Below are 17,493 nucleotides of genomic sequence, written 5' to 3'. Positions count from 1 at the left end.
ACTATAAGCATTACAAAGAAGGTCAGTACAGATTTTTAATCACCTCAATTTTCTAGTATATGCGGGATGAGCAGAATATGAAGGAAGTTTGCTCTAAGCTTCTAAATGAGGGCATGGGTATCAAGTCACCTTAATCAGATGGATTATGTTTTTGTTTTTGTTTTTTTTTGGGGGGGGGATTGCCCCAATTTGTTTTTAATTTATTGAGAAATAATTGACATGTAACATGGTGTAATTTTAAGGTGTACAATATGTTGATTGGAACATTTATATATTGCAAAATGATTACCACCATAGTGTTAGCTAACACATTTAAGATCTACTCTCTTAGCAACCTTCAGGTACCTAATATTATTAGCTATAATCACCATGCTGCACATTACATTGCAGAATTTGTTCATCTTTTAACCAAAAGTTTACACTGTTTGACCAATATTTCCCCATTTCTTCCACCCCCTAGCCCCTGGTAACCACTATTCTAGTCTCTGTCTCTGTGAGTTTGGGTTTTTTAGATTCCATACGTAAGTGATATTATATAGTATTTGTCTTTCTCTGAGTTATTTCAACTAACCTAATTGATTTTTAAAAATATACTACACTTCAGAAAGTGTTAAATGTCCTGAGAATTTACAAAATTGCAAAGAAAGTCACAGGATCCTCTTTTAAGGCTAGAATATCGTGCAACTCCTCAATTTGCCAGAACGTTAAACACCTTATTGTTTATTTTTGTCTTCTAAGAAATAAAAGCTTTACCCCCATACAGTCTGAGGTGAAGGTTACTTTTGGCAAAGCTACCCTTTCTTTTGCTGCTTCCTTTCTTTTCTGCTACCCTTTCTACTTTCTGCTTTGTTTGGATAGATAATAACCATTTGTATGTGAAAGGGGAGAAGACTTAAATCTTTTACATGAAGCAGGCCTATGATTTAGCTCATGTAAGGGCAAACAGTGCAAGTTAAATAAGCAAATGCATAAGCAAACAGATTTTATATAAACTACCAAAAAGTCAAGTACAAAAATAAGTATGATTGCTGTATTAGAAAGACCATGATGCCTTCTTTTCGTCATTGATGAAGTTGGAAGAGCCATCTAACTTTTACCTAAGGTTATGGTAGCATGACTTTTAAAACTGTTAAAATTACCGGGTGCTACTTTTCCCCTTACTCTGATGAAAGTGCAAGCAAATATTCTCCTGATCACAAGGACCACACTCCAAACTATGTGTAACATTCACCTGGACTGAGAGAATTATTCTATGGTTATGATTACGATTATTTCTTGGATAGTATTTACTTGAAGTTTTTGAGCAAGCAGACATTCCCCTGCTGGAAGAAACTTCGATTATTCCTGCTGCAAGACAGTCCTCAATACCTTTAGAACTGGAAATGTCCTTAAAATTATTTAGCCCAGTGACTTTCAAATTATGATACCTGGAGAAATACAGTAGTCTTGGGGCTGAGGCTCCTGTTCCACAACCCCAAAATCATCAAAATGGCTTTACTTGGTCTGATTTAAATTTGGAGCTCTGTAGAAGACTAATTTTGAGAAAAACAAAAAGATTCTTCAGCTAGAATTTTTATTCCCTCCCCAGTTGTTGGAGATTAGGAAACCGAAGGTCCCCGAGACACTGGTTGCTTGTTGGAAGTCACACAACCAGAGAAGAAATGCAACTAGCCCTAAGCTCTTCTAGCTCAGCAACGTCAGAAATCTCTATATCTCAGAATCTCATTCTTTAGCGTGGACTTCTATTTTCTCTTCTCTTTTTCCACAAGGTAAAAAAGACAGGTATGCAGAGCACCCTCACTTGCCCCAGTGATAGGGACTGTTACCCGTGAGAAAGCAATCAATTCAGGATTTGCAACTGGTGCAACTACAGAACTGAAACCCAGTAACGACTCTTAGATCTAAAGAACACCACCAGGAGAGGTACCCGACGTCTGCAGGGCAGTTCAGTCCTGACTGAGCAGAGCTAATTCGGATGGTGTAGATAGAATGGGCCTACTTTTATATAATTGTTCATTCTCAAAATGATATTTCCAAGCACCATGTGAAGTTAAGAGGGGCAAAGGTGACATCACCTGATTTTCAGGGCAGGGAAAAATAAAACTGCCTATGAAAACTCTATTGTGGGTTAGTGTTAAATCTAAAAGATCAATTATACAAAAACCTAAGATTTTCTAATATAAAACCAGGGAAGACTGGATTGACATTTATAGTGGAAATTCAGCTGTTATAAATTTACTTTATAACTGTCTAGAAAGTGGACTATTGAGGAATGGATTGAAGTTAAGCCTTTTTCTATCCCTGGAGTAATAGTGTATGTTCTCTGATCATTGAAGAACCTCTTAAATTCGATAATAAAGAATGGCAAAGGGGAAAAAAATGACTAAATATAAAGTTTTAAGGTGTATTTCTAAAACTCAAGTCATTTAAAATATACACGTAAAACTTTATTCTACAGGGAAACGAACATTTAGATGAGTAAAAGAAATGAAGGAAAGAAAAGTGGGAACAAAGAGACAGGATAAAAACTTCAAAGAATAGACACAAAGCAGACAGGTTACGTTCCTATAAGGAACCCAAATCACCACCACCACCACCATCTAAAGGACTATTAGCAGAGATACCAGTGACATCCCCGTGTTTAGGAGGCTGTGACAACCAGGACACTTACCCTGTAACCTGTGAGCCCCCTCCCCAAACCTTCAGACTTTGGTTTTTCTCTCTCCATCTCTTCCCTTCTGCCATTGTGTCTCGCCTTGTTTATCCCTTCTTACCTTCTTCCTTTTACTTTCTCCCTGCCCACACCCTCTGCCTCTTATGTGGTCACAATACTGATTAGGAGTAAGGATTTGACATTAGTTAAGTGCACTGTGGTAGGGTGGTGAGACAAAGGAATGTGGGGCAGACTTGCCCAGGTTCGCGCCTGGTCTCTTCTGAGCACCCAAGGGAGACCCTGGGTAGTTATTACGTCACCTAGAGCCTCAGTTACTGTATCCACGAAGGGGAGATTAAAAATCATACCTGCTTCATTTGCCTTCACAGAGTTGTTATGAAGATCAAATGAAGCAAAATTACATATAAAAACAAGTAGTGATTATTACTCATTGAATGGCTTCATATTCCTTATGTCAGAATTTTAAAAAATATGTTGACTTTCATTTATAGGTGGCACTCATTTTTTTTCTTGAAATTGAAAGGTGACCCAAAGCAAAAAGATTGCCATTCCAGTCCATCTTAACCTCTCTTTACAAGGGTTACTTACTTAATCTGCTAACTATAAACCCTGATTAGCCCCCATACAGTGTAATATCTTACTTGATGGTCAACTTATGAACAGAGGTTCCAATTATTCACTATCTCACTATTTTTTTCTCCAACAGTATAGCTACATCAGTTAGTATCAGGTAGATTTTTAGTCTTTCTTATTTAAGAAAATTACTTTCCTCTTTTTAATTGCTTGGCTCAGTTAACTACTGTGGACTTATACAAACATAGGATTGCCATGGGAATTTAAGTCTTAAAGTACAAACCCTTAAACCACAAGTCAGAATAAGTTTGAACAAATGAATTATTTTTAACTAATGAAAACATGAATGCCTTAATGTGCATTATTACTGATACTTTCTCATACTGCATATCTTCTGATGTTTCCCAAATTTCTTCAGGCTATGACAATATTCAAAAGTTGACAAAGTGACTTGGCAAGTAAGTTATATGGTCATGTTGAACCTACTAAGGAAGTGATGATAGCTTTATTTACAAAGATATTTGTGGAGGAAATAATTATATGGAATGAGCTAAAGCTATCACCCTCACGGTGGCCAGAAGAAAACATCATTGTAGAATGAAAACAGCTTTTAGATGTTTTTGACTAAAAATTAGACTTACCAAGAGAACCTTACCTATATTGTATGTGGAAAGTACCAACCACTGGTTCCTTAAACAATTTAAGTTTCTTTTTCAGGATTTACTATGTGCTAAGCAATTAACTCTTAAGAGAGAATGTGTGTGTGTGTGTGTGTGTGTGTGTGTGTGTGTGTGTAGAGAGAGAGAAAGAGAAAGAAATTTTTCATAAATATAATATTTAATATATCATTAAATTCAATCATTGAACAATTTTATGATAGGGCCTATTGTAGCCATCTTTCATACACAGAAACTGATGCAAAGTGAGATTGTGAAAGTCATTTGCCCAATGTCATGAAGCTAGGAGGTAGAGGTTTCAAATTTCAAAACCAGGCTCCTGGACCCAGAGCCTGGCTCAGAACTGCCCGGCTTTCCTGCCCCCATCTCCTGATTCAGCAGGAAGTTGGTCTGCAACCTGTACACCTGCCCTCTACCCCCGCCCGCCCATTCGCCTGCCCTGCCTGCTTCTGAAAGGGCTCTCATATCAGCCACAGCAATCTGAATGGGGAAACATTTCACTGAATATAGTTATTTGCTGTCTTTTCTTCTCCCAGTTGCCTGGCGCAGTTGTTTTCCATAGAACTTAGAGGAAATGGATGTATCCTAGAGCTAAGAGAAAACAAGTCACGTTTGCTGCTCACAAAATGTCAGCTTTCACAGGGATGTGAACCCATTTACATTTGTATAAGAGTCAAATTGTGTAGCTGTGCGTCTGTGCAACCAAACCTCATACGGAGTTTTTCCAGGCTGCACCATAAGTAGTGAAATGTGGGTGGAATTTTTCTGCCCATTGATGCTAAACAGAATACAAAAGCCTTGTACAGAAACCGTGAATTTTCTGGAATAGCAGCTGATGACACCACAGCATCTATCACCTCACTGACTGTTTTGTTGGGTCTGATGTGCCACCCTCTTCCTTCCTAAGCTCCAGGTGAATGTCTCCAAAGCTGTGCACTCATCCAAAGCCAATCTTCCCAAACATAAAGAGAGCTGTCCATGGGTCAAGTGTGTGTAAGTGATTTAGTTCTGCTCCTGGACCATCAGCAAAGCCCTGGTGGTTCACAGGCCACGCAGTGTATGCTGCCTTCATATACGAAAAGTTACGCACTCTAGTGAAAATACTGGCATCAGTGTATGGAAAAATGAGTGGCAGAGGGAAAAAGTGAAGTATGTAAGAACAAAAGTGATAAAGGAAATAGGGAAGCTGGTGGTTAGAAACAAACACAAGAGACTACTGCTTGTTAAGTCTGGTGTTTCATTTATAAATAATGGAACTCACCAATTTATCAAAATAAGAAACCCTTCATTTTCTGATTAAAAGCTGAACGGTTATCCTTTTAGATCTAGTTCAGGCCTGTCATGCTTCATTTTAGAATTCGTCTTTAACGTGAGAATTACCTCCAAGGAGACTTACATTTGATTTTTAGTATTTTAGAGGAAGGCAAATGGATTGGGTACAGGTGGATCACAGACTCTCATCCCCCAACCCATAATGAAATGAATAGGAAAAGCAGAAGAACTAAACTAAAATAAAATCATAAAAGGAATCGGACAAAGAAAGGAATGTAAGTCCACATAATAAATTTCGACAAGGGACAACCAAATAAAGACTCTCTGTGGTGTAGCTGGGTGCCACTGCCATCTATTCACTTTCTTCCCCAGCTGATATGAACACTAAACTAGTAACAGGAAAAGGAGAGTCATTGAAAGCACTGACAAGTCTCACCAATACCACACCAATTTGGAGAAAAGTAGGTGAAGGGGAAAGAAGAAGAAATAATTTGAAATATTTGTAAAACCCCTAAGTACCCACTGGAAGATCTTAGCAGAGGCAAGAAAATTACAAACCTGCAGGTGTCCCCACAGGGACAGAACACAGCTAAAACCAGGTGCAATGAAATTTAACGTAATCAAGAAGAAGACTAGCAAGCCCAGGCCTTCCAATAAAGGAGGATAAGCTCCCCAGCCCTTCATCGATCCTCCCATGCCTTTGAGCTGGCAAGATACAGAAAACAATGCAATAACCAATCCACAAATAGTAGCTCCAAAGAGAAGACTGACATACCTTGGTACAGGTGGACAGCATTTTAGGGAAAATGTAATCTCACTATATCAGAAAAGAACATATGAGCAAAGCTGCCCACAATAAGTATGAACACAGAAGATACAAAGAAATGACAGCAACTAGCTACGTAGATGAACAAACTAGAATCCAAGAATCCATGGCATGCAAAGAATGATTAAATAAAAGATCTGGTAGAAAACAGATCAAGACCATAAGAAAATTTCCCCATGAGTCCTTTAGCTACAAAAGAAAGAATGAAAATGATATATATTTTTTAAAGTGTAAAACTGGGGCACCTGAGTGGCTCAGTCGGCTAAGCATCCAACTCCTGATTTTGGCTCATGAGTTGGGGCCCTGCACTGAGCTTGTGCTGTCAGTGCAGAGCCTGCTTTGCATTTTCTCTCTCCCTCTCTTTCTGCCCTTCCCCAGCTCATGCTCTCTTTCTCTCAAAAATAAATAAATTTAAGAACAGTGTAAAACTGTTAAGGAGCCAGTCTAACATGGTGATGTAAGAAGACCCTGAACTCACCTCCTCCCACAGACTCACTGAATCTACAGCTACACAATTCCTCCCAAAGAACTGAGGGCTGAATGAAGAGCTTTTGCAAAATAAATAAGAGGGAGACCACACAGAGAAGGGCAGGAGATAGGGATATAGTCATGAAGGGAACCCCATCCCCAGTGTGGCAACCTGCAGTGGGGAGGAATATCTCTGAGGGGTCCATGTACATACTCTCTCACCTTGGGACACATGGAAAAATAGTGGTTTAAAGGGCAATTTGACTGCAAGTGAAAGAAATCTATTTACTAACCTTAGTGCATCTGCTAAATGGTGGGAAACTTCTAGAAATCACTCTGGGGTTGAAAGGACCAGCAAGTGCCATTTTTTTAAAAGTTTATTTATTTTGAGAGAGAGAGCACACATATGTGGGGGATGGGTGGAGAGAAGGAGAGACAGAATCCCAAGGAGACTCCATGTTGTCAGCACAGAGCCCAATGCAGAGCTTGAACCCACAAACCATGAGATCTTAACCTGAGCCAAGATCAAGTGTCAGACACTTAACTGACTGAGCCAACCAGGTGCCCTGAAAGTGCCATTTTTTATGTCTCCCCCCCACCTTGATAGCACAGACAAAAGCAAGGTCCAGGTACTATAGTTGGCCTGCTCGTACTGACCCAACAAGCCCGGGCCCCTAGCTTAGAACAGCTGCAGCCATTTCCCCAAGACAACCCCACCATGGTACACCCTGGGCCAACTCCACTCATGGGTATGGAAGAAATGCACCTCAACATAAGAAAGATCGTATATGACAAACCCAAATGTTAACATTATACTCAACCATGAAAAGCTTAAGATCAGAACAAGGATGCCCACTGTTACCACTTTTATTGAACTTTCATGTTTCATTCAACATATTCAACATTGGAAGTCCTAATCACAGCAAATAGGCAAGAAAAAGAAAAAAAAAAGTCACCCACATTGGAAAGGAAGAAGTAAAATGCTCACTATTTGCAGATGGCATGACACTGAATATAGAAGAACCAGGATTCAACCAAAAAACTCTAAGAACTAATAAATGAATTCAGTATAGTCACAGGATACAAAATTAATATACAGAAATCAGTTGCATTTCTATACATAGTAAAAAGATATCGAAAAGAGAAATAAAAAATAACCCCCATTTACAATTTCATCAAAAAGAATAAAGTACCTAGAAATAAATTTAAGGAGGTGAAAGACCTGTATTCTGAAAACTGTAGGATACTTATGGAAGAAGACAGCATAAATAAATGGAAAGATACAACATGCTCATGGATTAGAAGAATAAATACTGCTAAAATGTCCACTCTACCCAAAGCAATCCAAAGATTCAATGCAATCTCCATAAAAATACCAATGGCATATTTATAAAACTAGAACAAAGAATCCTAAAATTTGTATGGAACCACAAAAGATCCCAGATAGCCAAAGCATTTTGAGAGAAAAGAACAATGCTTCAGGTGTCACACCTTTTGATTTCAAACTACACTACAAAGCATGGAAACAATAGATCAATAGAATAGAACAGAAAGCTTAACATATACATGGTTAATTGAACTATGACAAAAAAGACAAGAATATACAATGGGGAAAAGACAGTCTCTACAATAAATGGTACTGGGAAGACAGCTACACACAGAAGAATGAAACTGCACCACTATCTTATACCACATATAAAAATAGATTAAAAATGGATTAAAGACTTGAATGTAACACCTAAAATCATAAGGCTCATACAAGAAACCATAGGCAGTAAACTCTTTTACACTGGTCTTGGCAATATTTTTTTGGACTAGTATCCTCAGGCAAGGGCAAGAAAAGCTAAAATAAACAAATGAGATAATATCAAACTAAATGGCATTTGTACAGCAAAGGAAACCATTAACAAAATGGAAAGGCAACCTACTGAATGAGAGAAGAATATTTGCAAGTCATACAGCCAATAATGATTAATATTCAAACTACAAAAAGAACTTACACAACTTAGTATCAAAAAAGCAAACAACATGGGTGGCTTAGCCAGTTAATCATCCAGCTCTTGGTTTTGGCTCAGGTCATGATCTCATAGTTCGTGGGATGGAGCCCTGCATCAGGCTCTGTGCTGACAGTGTAGAGCCTGCTTGGAATTCTCTGTCTGCCTCTCTCTCTGCTCCTTTCCCACTCTCTTTCTCATAAACAAACAAACAAACAAACATTTTTTAACTAAAAAAAAAAGCAATGCATTTAAAAAATGAGCAGGCCTGAACAGACATTTCTCTAAGAAGACAAACAGAAGGACAACAATCACATGAAACGATATGCTCCATATCGCTAACCATCAGGTAAAGGCAAACCAAAACCACAATGATATACCACCCATCAGATTGGTTATTATCAAAAAGACAAAAAAAAAAAAATAACAAGTGTTGGTGGGGACATGGAAAAAAGGAAACCCTCGGACACTGTTGGTAAGAATGTAAATTGGAGCAGCTACTATGGAAAACAATACGGAGGTTCCTCAAAAAAAGTAAAAATATAACTACCATACAATCCAGCAATTCCATTTCTGGATATTTACCCGAATAAAATGAAAACACCAGTTCAAAGAGATTATCTGCACCACTATGTTCATTGCACCATTATTTACAATAGCCAGGATATAGAAGCAACCTGAGTGTGCATGAATATATGAATGCATAAAGATGTGAGATACACACACACACACACACACACACACACACACACACACACACATGCACACACACCAGAATATTACTCAGCCATAAAAAAAGGAATGAAACCTTGCCATTTACGACAACATGGAGGGCAAATACCACATGATTTCGCTTATATGTGGAATCTAAAAAAAACAAAACAAATGCATAAAACAAAACAGAAACAGTTTCATAGATATAGGAAACAAACTGTTGGTTACCAGAGAGGAAAGGAGTGGGAGGAGTGAGCTAAACATGTGAAGGGGATTAAGAGGTACAAACTTCCAGTTATAAAATAAACAAGTCATAGAGATATAATGTACTGCATAGGGGATATAGTCAATAATGTTGTAATAACTGTGTGTGGTGACAGATGATGGTAAGTGAACTTACTATGGGGATTATTTCATAATGTATAAACACACTGAATCACTATTATGTACCGCTGAAACTAAAAGGTTATGGTAAGTCAATCACATTTCAATTAAAAATTAATTAATTAAAAACAGCAAAACTAATCTCAAAGATCAAACGTCATGTCAGATGTTAACAAGAAAAAAATTTTTCAATGATCACCTGTTCCTGGATAGGATCCGATACCAGAAAAAAACAAGCTATAATGAACACTACTGAGACAAGTTTTAAAAATTAGATAGGCACTGTGGACTAGAGTAGAGGATCATATTGTATCAATGTTAAATTTCCTGATTTTTGATCATTGTATTATGATCCTTGAAAAAATGTCCTGTTCGTGGGTAACACACACTGACTGATGTATTTTTTTACACTCAAGTATTTTTTTTGATCAAGGCTCATAATGTTTATAACCTCCTCTCAAATGATTCACAAAAAAGTACAGTGTGCGTGTGTGTGTGTGTACGTGTATACATATATCCAAATAGCACAAAAGACAAGTAGTGAACTCGGTAAAGAGTATACTGTAATTCCTTCTACTATTCTCTCTCCTTTTTAAATTTTTTAATATTTATTTTTGAGAGAGAGAGAGAGAGAAGACAGAGCATGAGTGGGGGTGGGGAAGTAAGAGAGGGAGACACAGAACATGAAGCAGGCTCCAGGCTCTGAACTGTCAGCACAGAGCCTGATGCAGGGCTTGAACTCATGAACCATGAGATCATGACCTCAGCTGAAGTCAGACACTCAACTGACTGAGCCACCCAAGCGCCCCTCCTTGTACTATTCTTGCATTCTTGAAAATTTTCCATAAGTTTATAATACATCAAAGTAAAAATTTACAAAAAGAAATCAAAGAATACCTTTAGAAAGCTAATGTATTAAATCAGTCAATAAAGAACGGATTATAACTGTAGCTGAAAATTAAAATCCCAACATAGAAGACAAGCTGAAGGTAAAGTAGTAAATGCAAAGGAAAATAAAACTGGTTAAAAGAGTTGACAAAAATGTAAGTAAATACATTGTACAAAGAAGATCCAACACAGACAAAATAGGTTCGTCAGCAGGATAATCCCATATGGAACAGAAAAGCAATTCAAATATATAACAGCAGAAAATATCTCTGAAAATAAGGAGCAATTTTTCTACAGATAGAAAGAGAGCCCACTGCTTTAAGAAATGCTGAATTATTGATATTGAAACACATTCCTGGTCCCGTTATTGAATTTCAAAGATCAAGAAAAAATTCTTCAAACATCCATTCAGGAAAGAAGCCTGTCACATGCAAGAGAGAGAGTGAGGAAAAAAATAAAGGTGACCTCAAACTACTTCATAACAGAATTCAGACACAGATAACAATGAGTCAGCATATACAAGGTTTACAAGAAAAATGCCCCAACTATATTACCTTCAGTCAATTTGCTGTTTAAATATAAAGGAAGCACTCATTCTCAAACATGAAAGAACTTGAGTAATAGAGCTACAATTAAATTCAACCAAACAAAAGTAAATGGAAAAACTGTGCTAAGTACTAACTTGCATCAAAATGAGGCACAGAAGACAGTGGAGAAATGTCTACTAAATGCAGAGGGAAAAAAAGTGTGATCCACTAGATTAATCTAGCTAATTTGCCATTCAGCCGTAAAGATGAAACAAATTCTCAAGAATGTCACAATCGAATCTTCTAGAGCTGAATCAAAATAAAAGGCTCAAGGGGTGCCTGGGTGGCTCAGTCGGTTAAGTGTCCAACTTCAGCTTAGCTCATGATCTCACAGTTCATGGGTTTGAACCTCCAGTTGGGCTCTGTGCTGACAGAGCGGAGCCTGGAGCCTGCTTCAGATTCTGTGTCTCCCTCTCTCTCTGCCCCTCCCCTGCTCATGCTCGCTCTCTCTCTTTCTCTCTCTCTCTCTCTCTGAAAAATAAAATAAAACATTAAAAAATATATTTAAAATAAAGGCTCAAAATTGGAAAGCCAAAATAAAAATGCTGGTACTGATCATCTAATCTTTATGAATTTTCACTAAGAAAAAGGAAATAAAAGGAAACCTTAAAAAAATGAAAAATTGTAACTATAATAGCAATATATCCAATAGTATTTATAATCACATGTGGCTAACAAACACAACAAATAAGTCCTCATCTTTATTATAGGGATTTCATCATTATTGTATAAAACTAAATCATAGATAATTATAAATGGTCTTGATTGCTTACTATTTCTTTTTTACCTTTTTCTTAATTTTTAAAGGGATATTTACATAAAAGTACAAGACAGACTATATAAAATTGCCAATATCCCACTGTTTCTTGTCTACAAAAAGCAATTTCATATAGTTCAACTTAATATTTTTGTGATGAAAAAAGTACCTGAAATCTATAATTTCCATTAGTTTCATTTCTATTTATCTTTTGTTTAATTGAGTAAATATGTAACCATTTAAAAATACGTAGAGCCTAAATTTATTTTTTATAAAATGACTACTGTCTTTCCTTCAATCTATTCATCCTTCTAACTATGTATTTTTATATGTATACTCATGACATAAGCAGATGTTTAAAATATTAATATTTGCTCATCAAATAAGATGGTTGTTTTCATATAAAGGATTTCATATTAAGGATTAAGGATTAAGATTTTGTGAGGATTTTGGCTTCCCTTTTAGTATTTTTTGGTATTTCTTGAATTTTTCAAAGCCAAGATATGTTCTTTTTATGCAAATAGAAAAGTTTTTTATTCTGAGGTGAACAGAGGAGGATATCACTAAAAACCAACCAACCAACCAAACAAACAAACAAATACAAAACCAAAAAGCAAGCACATGTGGAAGTTTCTGGCCTGCTTCTTGGATGTGCGGCAGGAACAACTGCATGAACAACTTCCTGATGAAAAGAGGACTGATTCCCCTGGGGTCTGTTACTGAACCAGACCCTTGTATGTTCACGAATATGGTTATGATTTGCTAGACTACAATCACTGAGATTTTAGGAAAGGGAATGCAGCAGTCTAATTTCTCCTCAAACTGGTATGCCAATCAGCAGCACTGGCATCAAATGGGTACTGGTCAGATGTGCAGAATCCTGGGCCCCATCCCAGAATCTGCATTTCAGTGCATTGGCACTGAAGCTTGCCAAATACTGCTTTAAAAGATCTAACAGCTCAATCCTCCAACAAGGGTGTTGGGCAGTAGCTTTAATAAAGCTACAGAGATTAGCCACTCAGCAGGTTTGTAGAAAGAAGAAAAAATATATATTTCGTCCACATGAAGTTCCTTATGCCACATTTTTTTTTTAAACAGAGACAGAGCATGAGCAGAGGAGTGGCAGAGAGAGAGGGAGACACAGAATTTGAAGCAGGCTCCAGGCTCTGAGCTGTCAGCACAGAGCTCAACGCAGGGCTTGAACTCATGAACCACAAAATCGACCTGAGCCGAAGTTGGACACGTAACCAACTGAGCCACCCAGGAGCCCCTCCTTATTCCATTTTAACTGTGTATTATGTAGGCTAAGGGGGCCATCTCTGGTGTGGGCATCCACCCATTTGGTAACATTCTCAGGGAGATGTCAGGGGATATCCAAGGAAACAAATACAAAGGTTAACAGTTATATGAGGGAAAAAGGCAAAGCCTTGTTTTCTTGGAGGATGTTATAAAGAATCAAGCAGAGGGGCGCCTGGGTGGCTCAGTCGGTTGAGCGTCCGGCTTCGGCTCAGGTCATGATCTCACAGTCTGTGAGTTCGAGCCCAGCGTCGGGCTCTGGGCTGACAGCTCAGAGCCTGGAGCCTGCTTCTGATTCTGTGTCTCCCTCTCTCTCTGCCCCTCCCCTGCTCATGCTCTGCCTCTCTCTGTCTCAAAAATAAATAAAAACATTAAAAAAAATTAAAAAAAAAAAAAGCAGAAGGCAGAGTTAACATTGTCTACAGTAAAAAAAAAAAAAAAAAAAAAAAAAAAAAAAAAAAAAAAAAAGCATTACCTGCAAGATTTCCTAGCACATTTAATTCTTTTTCCAAATTGTCTAAGGTTTGCTGATCAGCAGTGTCATCTAAGAAAGGCTCAGTGTGGTCAGTAATATCAATGTATTCAATTTCTGAAATTTCAGAAGCAGCTCTAGATAACGATCGAACAGCTGCACTTCTTGATCGAGGATGGGAGAAGAGGCTACCGGAGCTTTTTTTAACAGAGTTGGAGAGGGGTATATGTGCTGTTGAAGGTCTCTGTGATATCTCCCCTAAAATGAAAAATAAAAAAATTTTAATCAACTGTTTTAAAATTTCTGAATGAATGCTTAAAGATACAAAATACCATCCCTTTGAACCTAGAGCAGTTAATGCCAAGTTACTTTCCCTACATCATAAAGAACACTTTGGGGTTACTTTGCTCTTTTTTTTCTTACATTCAGAAAAAGACAAGTTAATTTTAATATTAACTGAAGCAAAACTTCTGTGAACCAAGTCAATTCCAGAACAATTCAATATCCAATTTTATAATCTACCCGATAGCCATCCAAACTGTGCCGTTTCTTTTTTTCTTTTTTTAAATATGTGTCCTGTTTCTTAAATTCTAGGATTATACCAAACTCTGCCTTTTAAGAGAAAAAAAAAAAAACCCATAGAACAGACATGGTACCACTTTCTAGTGAACCTAGTGAATTTTATTTGATGGTGCTTAACATTCTTCTACTAAAACAAATATGGACACAAAATATTAGTATGAAAACGCTTTTAGAAAAATATAGGCTTTAAAGAAATTGAGATCATATTTCTTATTTTCCTAAATATGAGTTCACTCTCTGTTGCTTTATAGGGCAATTAGTGGAAAAGTTCCGGAAACATAGATCTACCTCAGGTTATTACTTTGTTCCACTAAGGCAGTCACAACTTTGTCCTGACCTATTTCAAAGGCTGATTTAGTTGGTTTCTTCAACATGTGTGTTTCTTTCATAGTAAGAAAAAAATCCTTTTAAATCTTACACTAATATAAATTAATTATAGATAGATAATATAGATAGATATCTATAGATACATGTATCTATAGATATCTATACATATAGATACATACAGATATATATATAAATATAGATATAAATAGATATAAATATAAATAGCATATATATATATATATAGGCACATATCTATATCTATGTATAGATACATAGATGTAGATAGATATAGATATCTTTTGGTACTGTTCACAAGATTCTTTAATGAAGGCCAAAGGAATATTCAAAGTACAAATTTAGAAATTCATAGTGCAGGTATATTTTTATACGTAATGAATCACTATTTAGATTTAAATAAATATATTTATGTTAAATATAAATAATTTCTAAGATAACCTTGTATTCCCTTAATACAAATTGGTTTTGGGTAAAAATTGGGTTCTTTAAAGAAGTGCTATTATCATTATCATGAAAATCATGATTTGACTGAACATATGCCATTATAACATTATGTCCACTCGAGTCAAAGGAAAATGTAAGATTCAGAAGAGTAACTACAGGTAGTTGCCATGTATCAAACGTTTACTGACTACTGAGTTTGTCTTTTTTCTTAAACTTAAAAATCTACTTGGAATGTAGCTAGTACCCTAAGAAGCATCCTAATGCAGTGTGTAATTATATAAGCAATTAAAACTGACTAAGGTAAGTCCCAAAGGGCACCAATTTTAATGAACATTTCAGAAATCAATTTTGAAAACATTTTTTGTTGGAATGAAATTATGAATAAATTAAAATAAGAGTCTGACCTTTTTGTGTCTATGCACACAGAGACAATTCTAAAGAAAATGTATTGACAAAAGTGTGTTTATGTTTTAAGACAAATAAATGTAAATATCCCTGTGGATTACTTTAATGACTAGAATTTGGAAATTATTTCCTCTATTACCTATAATCCATAAAAGTACATAATACATAAAGTACACAAATACATAACAATACATAATACAAAAAAAAAAAGCAAACTTGCCATTCCTATATAAGAAAGCAGTAGTTAAGAACGGCAATCGTGGAAGCACAGGCCAATGAGCATAAAGTAATTCAACTGTACGCACTGAAACTTCTACATCTATGGAGAAACTCCACCTTCCTATCTATATTGTGCTGTGTCCCAGTCAAGTAAAATTCAGAGGAATGAAGAATTCTGATTAAAATAAAACAAATAGGGTTGCCTGGGTAGCTCAGTTGTTTAAGCATCCAACTTCAGCTCAGGTCATGATCTCACGGGTTTGTGAGTTGGAGCTCTGTGTGAGGCTCTATGCTGACAACTCAGAGCCTGGAGCCTGCTTCAGATTCTGTGTCTCGTCTCCCTCTCTCTGCCCCAACCTCACTTGCACTGTGTGTGTGTGTGTGTCTCTCTCTCTCTCAAAAATAAATAAACATTAAAAATTAAATAAAATAAATGGAAGATGTTACGAGAAAGAACTGGACTTCTGCCAACACAGGTAAATGTGAGTTGAAAAAATTTAACATAACATAGATGCCCTTCAGAAAATTCAGAAGAACACAAACATTTGCCAAACTCTTGTAACAACATCTGGTTGCCACAGTATTAGAAGTTAATTGATGCCAACTGAGAAAAAAAAAAAAAGTACACTGGGAGTGGGTCAGATTTATGCTTAGCACGCAGCAAACAGACAATTTTTTCCTATGGAAAATATGTTTAAAGTGTAATTTAAAGTACCTGAAACACAGTGACAGAGGAAGCTTCAATCTGATCCTTAATTTTATTCCTTTTTTGTTGTTTATTTAGGTGAGTACATCATTCTTTCCACAAGCTTATTAACATACAAGCTTATTAATGTTATTGCCAGGATTAAGATTTGAAACACCGTTAAGACTGGCACTAACGATGGGGTGACTAGGAGGTTCAGTCACTTAAGCGTCCAACTCTTGGTTTCAACTCAGGTAATGATTTCACACTTTGTGAGTTCAACCCCTGCGTCAGGCTCCGCACTGACAGAGCAGAGCCTGCTTGGGATTCTCCCTCTCCCTCTCTCTTTCCCCGCCCTCACTTGCTCTCTCTGTGTCTCTCTCTCTCAAAATAAACAAATAAAAAGAAAAAAGACTGGCACCAATGGAAAATGCCATGATTGAAAGGATCATTCCATGATTTTTTTTTAAAGTCTAGTTTGTAGATTACACACATCAGAAATTCCTTTTTGAAGCAACTTGTGCCATTACTGGCAGTGTAATCTTAGGAAACTAGAAATTACCACTGACCACAGTTATACTCTAAAAATAACTAGAGAAATTGTCCTTGGTATTAGCGAAAGAATATATATGCTGTATGATCACTAATGAGACCAGCCCAAATATTGGAAAGATAAAAGAGAAGGATGCTTTGTGCTCTATCAACGGGCATAAGAATGCTGACACGGATATGAAAGCATGAATCACTCACTGAAAACTATCTAACCAATAATCGTCATTGTTATTCTAAATTAAAACATTAGAACTGGATGAAACATGAGTAGAGCAACACGATTTCTGTATAGTGTTTCAATTACAAATAACATCTGAGCAAAGAGCCACTATTTTATTCCCGAATAAAGTGTGCAAAACATCATTGTCTTTTGCTATTCTTGTTCCACTGTGTAAATTACTAAGAATTTATACATAAAATATAAAAATGTATTTTCTACGAGTTCTCACACCTATACGTACATTTTATTTAGCAGCATGGGTTAATAGAAAGAAGGCTAAAGTGGGAAGCACTTGTCTAATCTCACTCAATTAGAAATCACCTTGTGACCTGAGATATGCAAATGCATATTTCACCTGAAAATTTAGGAGTTGGACAGAATGATGTCCTAAATCCCCTCTAACTCCGAGAACCTATGAATTAATACCTAATCTAATTAAATTACAAAATCTTTTCTCAA

The 17,493-nt window shown here is 36.6% G+C and overlaps 1 protein-coding gene across 3 annotated transcripts in view; it reads right to left on the bottom strand.

Moving 5' to 3' along the window:
• The window catches only part of ZBBX (zinc finger B-box domain containing), a 121,240-nt gene that overhangs the window by 4,466 nt on the left and 99,281 nt on the right, over positions 1–17,493 (bottom strand). For all 3 annotated transcript variants that reach the window (XR_009612172.3, XR_009612173.2, XM_060639141.3), the window contains one exon: positions 13,586–13,840. Coding sequence is in view for 1 of the 3 variants with exons in the window: in XM_060639141.3 (XP_060495124.2) it covers positions 13,586–13,840 (255 nt within the window). In the remaining 2 variants the exon portion in view is untranslated. The remainder of the gene's footprint in view (positions 1–13,585; positions 13,841–17,493) is intronic.

This window comes from Panthera onca, chromosome C2, assembly GCF_046562875.1.
Source record: "Panthera onca isolate mPanOnc1 chromosome C2, mPanOnc1 haplotype 2, whole genome shotgun sequence".
Lineage (NCBI taxonomy): Eukaryota > Metazoa > Chordata > Mammalia > Carnivora > Felidae > Panthera > Panthera onca.
The sequence above is the reverse complement of the archived record's forward strand: the minus strand, read 5'-3'. Positions and strand labels throughout refer to the sequence as shown.